Raw genomic sequence first — 13,050 nt, forward strand, 5'->3', positions numbered from 1 at the left:
AATCACGACGTTTCGAGCGCAACAACAAGTGTCCGTCATCAGGTGGGATTTTATTTTATACCTACGTGACTTTACCGACAGAGTATGGATTCCTGCAGTCACGAGAGCTTCAAATCAAGATTAATGTATGTATGTTGAACTTCTTTTGCACCACACGAAGCCGATCGCGCTAATCGGAGGTTGCGAAGCATTCAACAATACAACAACAATAATAATCACGAGTGATATGTGACCTGTATGCTTGTATGAATTAATTTCTGTAAATACAATGGGCAAGGATAATTTCATTAAAAGTGTCTTAGAACTGGGTGGAGTAGAAGTACAATGGTTGGTATGCTGTGTGATGAACCCAGCGACCTAATTTCTGTTCCTGGTTCCGGCTGCCATCAGTGCGGTGAAATATGGTAAAATAAATATTATGAGCAACAGGGTGTGGGAATGTCTTCATACGACAGTGGATTGACAAAAGGCTGTATATCATGTTATTGTTATTATTATTTTAATACATTATCAGAGTGAATAAAGTCACACGTAATCCTGTGAATGTTTTAAATATGCTAACAGGTAATAGCAATGTTAAAAACAATAGTATTCACCGTGTGATGTATTTTTTGTACGTGTTTAAAAATAAACCTGAAATTGGATTGGTATTCATTTCCTGGATTCTCAGTCTGGTTATATTTATAATGCCATTCATATGCATATGTTCACGAATATGTATGTATGTATGCATGAACGCATACATACAGGGGCAACAGAGTGGCTTATTAACAATATGCATCCCCTAGATATAAGTGTAAAATAAATATTGCTGTGCAGAGTAAAGAATCCGATATGAATACATGCATGTTTAAAGTAATTTACATTTTTAGACATAATGTAATATTTCATTACAGATGTGAAAGAGTATTTCATTCCCTTTATGAATTAAATAACAAAAACATCGAAAATAGAAATTAGCATCGTGCCACTTTGTGACACTAAAAAACGCATTCAGGAAAAAAAGAATGGCTTTGTTGCTAATGGATATTAAACAATAACGGCACACTGCGCATTTCTATTTGAGGCCCTGAGCCAGTAGTAGACATTACACATTCCCATGGTATTGGCCAATCTCTCTACAGGACCGTTCATAATATTATTAGGAGTGACCATATTAATACTGTGCATAGGGATTAGCGTGAATCCGTGTGTACTTTTTTAACACCGTTCATTAACAACCACAACGACATACAATCATTTTAAGGACTTTAATAATAGAAATTAAAAAAGATTTCCAGAGCAACATCACTTAAATACGTTTATGAAGCTTACTAAGAGACTTTTACTGAAATATAGGCAATAAAAGAGCCACCTGGTCACAAATGATAGCTCAACAAACTGGATTATCACGGTGACATTTATAGCAGCCATATACTCTAATATGAGCCATAAATACAGTACACACTTTTTACAGAAAAGATATAGGCTTTATTGTATCAAATGATCACCGGAGTCCTGTCTACATAACATTAAGAGACGTCCTCATTGTCCTGTGGCATCATAAAAGGCACCAGAAAGAGGCTGAAACATTAAATTGTCCAAGGTAACAAAAAACTCAACACGTTCGTCAATAACTGCCTTGAAAGGACAAATATATAACAGGTCAGGGGTTGGCAACCAAAATATCAAGAGCAGGCATTTTTTTCCAATTCGGGAAAAATACCCCTAAATATTTGAAGAGTCGCAATGCATGTGACAATGAGATGGCGGTTCCTTAATAAATAACGTCTCATATGCATGTTGAATTTCTTTCGCACCGTACGTAGCCAACCGGGCTAATCGGAGGTGCGGGATGTTTTGGGCAAAGGCCCTTCTCGGCACGACGGTCCTTCTTTATTGTCCACATGAGGTCACGTGAACCAGGCCCTATACATTTTGCAATGCTCGGTGAAAATAAGTCTGATTCATGTATAAATAATGAGAAAAAATTAAGCGCAGAAATAACATCAGAAATGTCAATACTTTCTAGATGCAAAAATATGCAACAGGCATTTATAGCAGCCATACTGCTAATTGAATTGGCTTCAAGCATTACAGGCCTACATTTGAGCACTTCCATCTAAACATGCTATGACTGAGCCAAAACGTCTACACCTGATAAATATATAAAAACAAAACATATCTTCTCTTTTATTTAAGTGGTCAGCAAACTCGATTTAGACTTCACAAAGGGTACACTGGAATAATGTTTAGTTGTCAAAAAATTCAAGAAAGTACATTCCAGCTGGTTCAAAAATAAAGTCTCTCTTTACGTACAATATGAAGACTCACCGATTGTCCGTAAAACACAAATCCTCATGCCGTTTTCATCTCATTGTTTTACCTGGGCTAGAATTATGCACAATGATGTTACTCATAAGCAGAACGCGTATGTAATATGTGCCGGAACGCACAAATAGTAATTCAGCACTTGAGTAAAATGTTCACTCGAATGTATAAAAAAAATAATCATTGGGGGAATGTGGTGGGAGATTGTACGTAAATTAAAAAGGTATTTACCGGGACAAACGCGGATGTAGCATTCTTGTTTTTCAGTCCATTGGCCCCTGCACTCCGCGCCTCCATAGATGGGGCCTTCGCACTCCCGTGATCGTTGCTGGGTCCCATTGGCACACGACACAGAGCAAGGAGTCCAATTTGACCACTTTGTCCACTTTCCATCCACTGCCAAACAGAAAACAAACAGGAAGTTTGATGTGATAAAGAGGTCATTGTAATTACTGCAGCTGATGCCACCACAACTCACCATCACGCCCGTCATTCAGCCTGATCATGCAACTGTTGTACAGTCAACACACAACTTCCAAAGTCTACATTTACATTGTGCCTCCTTCTGGGCTTCAGCTTTCCGCTGAGATGCCCAACCTATGGGTGCTCACTCAATACCTGTCTCAGCAACATATTCTCGTTCACCATGCCTACTTACCCCAAACTATGGCAAAGTCTCCTTCCCGATGATGTCTGCAATGCTTTCTTGCAACATCTATTGTTGTATTGCTCTCAGAGGGATTTGGGTCTTCATGAAGCCGACCCACCCCTACTATCCCAGCCAACTACTCATCAAATGTTGGCTGTCGCCTGATGAGGCTGGTTGCAATTACCGACTAAACGTTGCACTCAAATTGTAAATGTTGTGGGTTTCCTCTCCTGAATAAGTAACTTCCTGGAATGTTTTCATTACGTGACAAGCCTTACTAATGGGCTGTGTCGGGTGGTGGCAGGTTTAACGACACATTTATATTTACGTGATCTAACATAAAAAAAACTTCTATTATCGAAACTATAGGCCGTGAAAGCCTACTACGTGTTAAACTCCTCTGCCCTTCCAGAACCCCCACCCCTACCAAAAACAAGCCCAACCCCAGCCAGAGGGAAGGGTCGTGGCCTAAACAGGAATGGGTGGGGCCTAATCAGGATGGGGTCTAATCAGGAAGGGGTGAGTCCTAAGGAGTAAGAGGGAAGGCCTAAAGAGGAAGGGGTGGGGTCTACAGTAGTTGAACTTCCCAGTTGATTTAAGACAACAAAATAACAGAATCAAATACGTGTAGTAGGCAGCGTCGCTATATTACTGCGGGTGTGGCCACAGGAACAACTAGTTATATTTACATATGCAAACGTCTAAGTTGTTTATTGTTTTTCCAAAAAGCTTATCATGCACATTTTCTCAAAATCCTAGTTACAGCTGTCTAAGTCTGAAATGCTGCCCGATACTATAATGTAGACATTGCTGTTGGCTCAAACACGAATCTCTTAACACTAAAATATATCAACACTTTTTTGAAGTGGGGATGAAGCCAGACCTACCAATGCTTCTGGACAATTACAAACATTTACAAGTATTATTTCCCATAATCTGGTCAGGTGGCATTGTGCCACAGCACCTGACTCACACTCGGATGATCCTGAGCTTAAATTTGAGATGGATCATTCCAGGCCATAATCCGTCCCAGGGTTAATAAAATAAGGGGCATTTCCTTAACAAGCAACAGCAGTTGTCCTATGGCAACAAACGAATTACTGCCATAGAGATGTGAAACTTTTATTGCTGGCTCAGCATCGTTGCACCTGCATTAGGGCATGCACAGGCATTTTAGAGAGTTACACCCGGAATTTACTGGATAAATATTCACACGAACGCTCGCTCGGTGGTCTCATTAGCTACACCTGCTGCGGGGAATGTGAACATCCCCTTGTTGGATAAGGAGATTCCACCGTGGGCTTGTAATCTTGCTTTGCCAGTGGGAGACCAAAAAAAATGTGTAACCATGTCATTGTGCAAGTGCAAATTTAGAAAAAAACTGCTCCAGGTTTATTTTGTGATACATTTCAAGATCCCAGGACTTTTTATGTTTCAGGCTTTGCTGACAAAAGCGGTTTACACAGCCAAATTAAAGCACCGATATATATATGAACATTACGCCTCACAAAAACAAATGCATGAAAAAATTGCCCATTATACAGTATTAGAAAGACACTGGAGCTATGCACTTTAAAATCTAGATTGAAAACTCATTTCTTTAGAACTGCTTTTTGTGTTTAGTTTGTTGTCCTTCCCCACACCTCTAATTAGCACGGTTGGCTACATATGGTGCGAAAGAAGTTGAACATATATACAGTGTAAAAACATGGTCGGTTCAATTAGAAAAACTGTGATCCTGTATGGTTATGAATGTTTGCAATGACCAAACAACATTATAAAACGCAAAAAGGTGGCTTGTATTAAAGCACATCTCTAGTGATAATCAGAATGCAGTGAATTGCAATGCAATACTTGTGCAAATAAAAATAATTACTGCAACAATCTCAGCGAAGATAGCATTTAAGTAAAAACTATTTGCGAAATCCTCTTCAGAAATTTGGGAACGATTTGTAAACCTGTCAATGGGCCAAGGCAGTTTGTCCCTCGCCACTGTTATTTCTTAAGCTGCCGTGTGTTTACATAATCAAGCGAACTTACATTTCGCTGATCCTTGTCTCTCACATTTACCACCAATACACGCATGGAACTCCCTCTCTGCAGCGATCAACTGCCAACTCCATCCCGCTGTTCAAGTCCAAGCCCATGACCTTCCCTTTCTCCTCTGCCTATGACTGACTGCCTCCCCCCATCCAATGCATTCTTTGCTGTCCTCAGTGCACTGGAGCCCTCGCCTGCTCCCTTGACTGACATCCTCCCGGCCCCCTTCCCCCACCTTTTCATCTGCCTCTTGCTACAAACGACGCCCCCCACCCCCATACTCCCGTATAGCATCTTCTGTCACATTTATCCACCCTTATATTGCTAATGCCTATGCGGCTTGCATCGCATTCATTGTTGGGGAATGACTCGGCTGACAATCTTTCCAACCCTCTAACAATGCAAAGAAGCATCAATTCACATCGCAATACATCAAATTGTGTGTGTGTGCGTAAAAGCGTCGATTCTTTCCGATTCAAACTTATTTGGAGGAGGCCCGCCTGCCAGCAGTGGCAGGAGCAAATCATTTGCAAGGCTTCACCATTACCCCTTTGTTTACATTTCACAGTGCATGCAATTGAATCACTGGATATGCCATATGAACAGCAACGGCAAAAAGGAATCACTCCTTGAGTAGAATCTTGACAACTCAACGAATCTCGAAGCAGATAATCGTTATGTGTCAACAATCCTCCACATGAACTCGCCCAATTGTGCGCGTGCTGCTGACCAAACACGTTTTGTCAGCCTGCCAAATTATTCATTTGTCCCCAACCTCATAAGCATGCAAGGGTGCACGCGTGCGCACACGCTCGCGTGAATTTTTGTGCTTATTCATGTGTAGATGTATGGTGCGCAGCAGGGAACGATGGCGCAGTGGTTGGTGTGCTCCGCTACAAACCCACATTACCTGGGTGATTCCCAGCCAAGGTTGGATACCCCCCCCCCCACCCGTGCTCTAGGTGAACTCAGCCTTAAATCGGTACCTGGTGCAATGCCACCCTTAATAGGTGCTTGTTAACAGAACTCTTCCAAACAATCTATGCATGTATGTATGCTGAAGTTATTTTGCACCGCAAATAGCCAACTGCGCTAATCGGAGTTGTACAGGGTGAGGGGGGGTGGTTGTCTTTCTCTTTGTGTGTGTGTGCAGGTTTGCTGAACATTTCTGTGAGGTCTTGGGGGAAGAAAAACTCTTTAGCTCAAACAACAGCAAGATTGACCTTGATGGGACTGCAGTGCTTCAAATATTGGAGGAATCAGCTGGTCTCTGTGACTGGCTAGCTGAGCAAGTGCGAAGGGTGATCTTAGAGCCTGAGACCAGGTAAAGCGTCGGGCAGAGGATGACCGTTCAAGCGAACTGCCCAATGTGGCAAAAGTACAACCATCTGATACACAGGATGGGTTCCACATAATTGGAAGGATGCCTTGGTCGTCCCCATTTTTAAACAGGGGAGCCAACACTGATTACAACAACTACCCTGGCATCTCCCTCCTCAGTGTGCTGTATTTTTCAACATCTTTCCAGGCGTGCTGAGAAGAGGCTTGCAGAGCCCCGATGTGATTTCAGACTGGCGCGGTCCTTCACGAACATAATTTTCTCCGTCTGTCTGCTGCAGCAGAGTTTTAGGGAATTTCAACTGAACATACGATCATTATAAAGCATATACATATGTGCTTTATGATACGATCAATAGGCCAGGGCTCTGGATTATTTTTCGTCCTTTTGGAGTCCCTGACCCTCTGCCCAGAATCATTAAGGACCTTTATAATGGTGAGCAGGACGGGGTTAAGCTGCATTGCCAGGAGTCGGAGCCATTATCTGTTCACTTTAGAGTGTGACAGAGGTGTCCTCTGATTTGTGTTTATAATGTTGTTAGTATCTTTATGGATGGATATCCATTGTTTAAATATTATAAAGTACGTTTTATGGGTGAAACGGGGTAACTTTCGATGCTATCGGAACTAATTAAGCATTTAAAATGTATTCTCTATACTCGCTTAATGACCAAAGACATCACTTAACGACCGTTTTCGTGGAACCAATTGCCATCGTTAAGAGGGGTTCTACTGTACAGTGCATTTTCGGCGAAGATTAATCTTTCGATAAAGTGGCTACGGAGGGAAAGGGTTGCAGCCTACTATTGTGTATCTCTGGTGTAAATGAACACCCTTCGTGCCTCTTACCAACAACCCTTTCGGCTAAGTTTATATGGATGGCCTACAGAGCTTTCTCCGTGAAATATAATGAACGGTGGCTGGATTGAACATTTCCCGTTATTTTAGCTTTAATTTAATGTCTTTCTTTCTTCTGCATGTGCATTATTTTAAATTCAGTCAATTAACAGTCGCAGAAGCATCAAATATAACCCAACACATCCCCGCATTCACATCATAATTGGACTCCATCTCTGTAATACATCAAAAAACATATTGTTCCTTCTAAAAAATTGAACATTATATTCACAATGCATGCACTATATACCATCATCATTACTAACACCGCCTTAAAAACTGAACAAAAATACATTAAGCCAATCATTTGGCCAATAGACATTTCAAACAAAGGAACATCGCATGGAAGGTCATTGCTATAAATAGTATGCATTTTCTTACTTTGTTATATGTAAAAAAAGGCAGCATTCATGAATGTAATGGTGGTACTAGAGTCGTAGTGGGAAGCGGAAGTGCAGTGGTTAGCATGCTACGCTACGAACCTGATGACCCGAGTTTGATTCCCGCTCATGGCCAACAAGAGTGGTGATTATCTAAACTGGTCCCTGGACCTCTGCTAGGTCAACTCAGCCTCAAATGAGTACCTGGTGCAGTGTGTAAACATCACCACTCGGGAGACAAAGGCGGCCGGGGGTGGTGCTGGCCACCCACCCCCTCATGTGCTGTGCGGGCCTTCATAGGTGCTCGCTAACAACAGCACTTGCCCGAACAGTCTGTTAAGGTTATACAGGTGATTTTTGTCTTTAGTACTGGATTGCATTTCATCCAATTTATAATTCTGCACAACTGGCAATATACTTTCTCATATATTAGTTATCAAAATATACAGCCAAAGACACGCTCAATGCTATTACACTAAACGAGGCTGTGGAAGACATTTTGAATACCACGGAGATTAAAATAACAAAATGGTGGTTCATTGAGAATTGGAATGGAAAAGAGACCACAGGTGAGATCAAACAAGGGGTCTCATGGTGGTTATAACGAGTGATCTGATAGAGGTCACATTGGGAGGGCACATGGGAGGGGTGTGGGGCTGATTGCGGTGTTTTCTGAAGATCACATTGAATCTAGAGGTCAGATTGTGAAATCTTAAGGAGGCCACATGGAGGGGTGTGGAGGCTGATAATGGGGTCCTCTGAAGATCAGATTGAAGAGTGTGGAGGTCAGATGTGTGGTCCGGTGGTATGAAGGGCTTTATGGAGGTCAGATAGAAGAGCCTGGAAGTCAGATTGAAGGTTCTGCAAGCTAATGACAGTATTTTCTGGGAGGTTATATGGAAGGGGCTGGGGTCTGATGGATAGATCGATAGATCTGCATTCTGATGGTGGGGGTCTAAAGAAGGTGAGATAGAGAGGTCTGGAGGTCACATAAAGTCAGATTTTGTGGGGTCCTATGAAATGTATTGCAGTGATATGTAGAGATCTTGAGGCCATATTGGAGACGTACGAAGGTCAAATGGAAGGGTGTGGAGGTCGGATTCAAGTGTATATTAGAGGTCTGATTGAGAGATCTGGAAGCCCCAATGAAGAAATCTGTAGTGAAGGAGTCATGAGGATCTGGAGGAGGTCAAATTCAGAGTAATACAGAGGCCCAATTGAAGGTTTACACGCTCAATGGGTAATCAGGAAGTCGACTGAGGATGATTTGGATTGAAGTGGTGGACACAGACAGAAGTAGGTAAGGCAGAGAGACGAATGGTAGAGATAATACAGGGACGATGGAGATGTCAGATGGAGATTTCATGGGGGAGGCCTAACCACCACCAGTGGGCCACATGCTTCAGCAACATCCTCACTCCGCCTCTGGAAGGGCCCCCTCATCAACATCAAGATAGCTTGTGCAGCAGTGCGGCTTGGAGGGAGGGGGAGGAATCGTAGCCGTTGAGATACACACGGAGGTACCTGGACAGAGGGCAATGCTGCACACTTTGCTCTGGTTTTTGGGCCCATCGCAGTGGTTGCCGCCATACTGCGGTTCGTTGCAGGTGCGCTCGCGCGTGCGCAGCCCGCGGCCACACGTCAAGGAGCAGAGGCTCCAGGGGGTCCACTCCTCCCACGTGCCATGAACTGTGGGGCACACAGGGCACAGCGGCAACAGCAGCAGCAGCAGCAGCAGGAGGAGGATGTCTCTCGACTGCAACATCCAACATTGTCACGCACTCACTTAACCCTTTCCCCATTCTGAGACGACTGCAAATTGCAGCATGGGGTGAATCTCGGAATGCGCATTGGCGAGGCGGAGCGCCTCGCCAATGCTCGTTGGAGTATGGAGACAATTTGAATTGAAGGGCAAATAGCAATCTTTGATTAAACTGACTGACGTTAATAAACTGACTGACGTTAATAAACCATGGACTTCTTCTTCTAGGTTGACTTGGCCTAGCAAAAGCTAGGCCAAGTCAACCTAGAAGAAGTCCAAGGTCAGATTCAGTGGTGCTGTGAATGGCTAGGAATCAAGTCATTGGAATCATAGCACAAGCAAACACACTGACCATCACAGCACTATTCCCTCGTTAAGTGTTAATAGTGGCTGGGAAATATGAGCGTTTAGGCACTGCACACATGCACACGATCCACTGTTCCAGTTGTTGCGTTTTATAGTCACAATATCAGCATTACATGGACTCCTCTACTTACGAACACCCGACTTACTAACTTTCAGAGATACGAACACACCTGTCCATATGTTCAGTTGCCTGTTCGGACAGAGAGTCGTAAGTTCGACCACCGCGCAATAGATGGCGGTGGTGGCATCTCCATCTGCAGAATGTGAGGAATCAGTGGCATCTACATCTACAGGAGATTATACAACTTTTAAAGCCATTCCCCGTGTTTAGTGTACATGCCGTACAACATGTTTGGAATCGACAGGAGTAAAGGTGGCCTTACGAAGAAATCGACTTATGAACAGACTTCTGGAACCAAACTCGTTCGTAAGTAGAGGAGTCTCTGTATACAAATGTTCACTGTGTATAGGTGGGTAAGTGAGAATACACACAGGCGAGGGAGTTGAATGTTATCCAACTGCAGATGCACATATCCTGTAAACAGCCTCCCGGTTTAAATTGATTAAACTCCACTTTGATTAGCATAATGAAACATCCTGGGTATTGCAGACTGCCCAAGTCAGATGTTGCCAATAAAGCCAACTGATTGATCAATGGGCTCCCACATAATTCACATTAAGTCCATTGATCACACTTGTCAGATGCACTTGGAAAAACCAACGATGGCTTATTTTGCTAATCATGGTGGTATTTGGGATGTCCCCCAATATAGCACCGAATGTGACAAATGCAGTGTTATAATTGGCTGGGTAAAGGACGGCGGGTGCCTGTAACCCAGGGCTGTACAAGAAGGCGTTGGTGGATCACCCAGAAGTGTGAGCCGCCAAGAATTACTGGGCTGCACGGTGGCTAGGAGATGGCAGTGCACTAAGTGGGGTTGTAAATCCATATGTGCAGACCTTTAAGTATTATCTTTTTGTTTAAGTGGAATTTCTCCAGATAGTCAATTTGCTGTACAGCCATCTCTTGGCCACATCACAGCCCAATAAGGTTTGGGAGTTTCATAACTTTACATCATCCACCAACCCTTTCCCTCCCAACTGCTGGATTCGATGCAGGCACCTCCATGTTTGGTCGATGAGGCCACCGTGGGAATGTGGAAGGGGCTCAGGGTCAAAGGTAAAGTTCCTACCCTGAAATTACTTGCGAAAGACACTGCTGTTAGAAGGGCCTTCACTAGACTAAACTAACTAAATTAAACTTTTTATTTTACCAGGTAAGGCCCACTGAGCTATATACCCATTTTTTATTATAAGCGACCTGGCTACAAATGATCACTCAACGAAGTGGCTTATCATGTGGAAATTTATAGCAGCCAAATTATCTAAAGGCATGTTTCTAAATATGTAGGGAATAACGGGAGGACTCAGAAAAAATCCACACGACCATAGGGAGAACATGCAAACTTCAAATATACAGGCGTGAGGGTCGGGATCGAACCTACGACCTCCTGCATACCAAGCGAGGAAGTTAACATCTTGCCACCGCGGCACCAGAGGAATCTCTAGAAAGACTCTCTGAAGGGCATTCGGCCTCCTCTTCCATGCTGGCTAGATATCTTAGAAGAGGTGGGGATACCCACAATTCACACCGCACGCACGCACGCAAGCAGCTGAGCAACTAACTTCAGTGTACGTATTTGTACTGCCGAGTGGACAGATGCGAGATAATTTCAGAAACTCGCGCCATTGTTCCAGCTGTCGTGCCAGGAGAGTGAACTTGGCGACCTCTGGCTTGCAAGTATCGTGGAGATCAGTACAGCCGCAATATTTGTTTGAGCAGGGAGACACATCTTCTACTTTAAATAGATCAAATTAACCATTAAACTAGCGATGGGGAAATAGGATGGATATGTTACGGCTGGAGGCAGATGGCAACGCAGACTTTTCCTTAGCGGGTGTATACCTAACAGGTATGTGCAAGGGATCCGAGTGATCATTTTATGAAAGGGACATGTGATGGAAGCTTTAGACGAATGACCTCCAGCTTGGAGATGAGCACAATAGGCTGCTAAGAAACCCGTTCAAGCCAAGCAGATAGCAAATTTGCCGTGCTGACCCATTGTTATGCAAGTTATATAACTCGCATTTTGCCTTTCGTTTAAGCTCGACAAAACAACACTACCGTCTTTTTTCTTCTCACATTTCTCGAAATGTCAAAAGATAAAACACGTATCTAGAAATGTAAAGGTAAAAAAAAAAATTCGTCTGAGGTTCTATACGCTTTCTTTAAATAAAAAAAGATTATCAGCGCTAAGAGTGTAATAATTAACACCATCTTGTGATTCAATGAGTTGTCATAATTCTGGGGTGTTGATTCCGTAAAGAATCAATTTGGTTGTTTTGCATTTCGGTGAATTTCGTGCCCATAGCGGTTGCAGAAGTCACGTATACCGATTACATACAGGATACAAAAATCAAATATAACATATCCTCACACCGTATGATTCGCCGTGTTCATCATGAATGTAAGAATCAAATTTAATCGATAAATCCAAGCACCGTCGCATGTCTAAGCAATATGATTGTGAATAATCGCTGCCTTTCACACGTGCATTTAGGTTTATAAAAAAAAAAAATTACCGCTCATTTTAATGTTGTGATATACCCATTGCAGATGATGGTACTAAGCGGATGGTATCCAGTCCACAGTTCTATACCAGGCACCAGTACCACAATGTATGACAAAAACGGGCATTTATTTCATACCAGAGGGAGAATGGGCTGAGCTGACCACTCACTAGGAATTGAACAAAAACGTTCAGATTAGGAGTTGGGCAATGGGTCACACCACCACCTGGATATAATATCCGCATTAAATTTACGTATGACGTATTTTATGAGGCATTCGCGCTCGCTTGGGTTTATTATTTTAATCATTTTTCTTACAATGTTACAGTGCATGATGTAACGTCATCCTTGCAGGCGGGGCCTTAAATTAAAACATTTTCATTTCATTTCACAGTTTCAATTTCGTGCAAAAAATTTAATTTAAAACGATCGATAAATCACTTTAGCTCACCTTGCACACATTTAAAGTGCCCCTACCCCCCTCCATCTACTCAAATTGGTTTAGGGTATGTATAACACGTACTGAACTACCCAAATGAGCCAAGGACAATCAAGAAGAACATGTGTACAGCGACTGCAGTATTTCACCCACAATTACCCAAATTTAATTTTGGAACGTTGAATATATCCAGAGCTCTAAATTGATTAAAGTGAGCGCCAAAGAAAAGTCAGTACAT

At 42.8% G+C, this 13,050-nt stretch overlaps 1 protein-coding gene across 1 annotated transcript in view; it reads right to left on the minus strand.

Annotated features, from left to right (window-relative positions):
- The window catches only part of LOC144730876 (adhesion G protein-coupled receptor B3-like), a 196,335-nt gene that overhangs the window by 99,160 nt on the left and 84,125 nt on the right, over positions 1 to 13,050 (minus strand). The window contains exons 5-6 of the mRNA XM_078611678.1: positions 9,139 to 9,303; positions 2,542 to 2,706 (exon numbers count right to left, since the gene is read on the minus strand). Coding sequence (XP_078467804.1) covers positions 2,542 to 2,706; positions 9,139 to 9,303 — 330 coding nt within the window. The remainder of the gene's footprint in view (positions 1 to 2,541; positions 2,707 to 9,138; positions 9,304 to 13,050) is intronic.

This window comes from Lampetra planeri, chromosome 2 (genome assembly GCF_965212315.1).
Source record: "Lampetra planeri chromosome 2, kcLamPlan1.2.h2, whole genome shotgun sequence".
Lineage (NCBI taxonomy): Eukaryota > Metazoa > Chordata > Hyperoartia > Petromyzontiformes > Petromyzontidae > Lampetra > Lampetra planeri.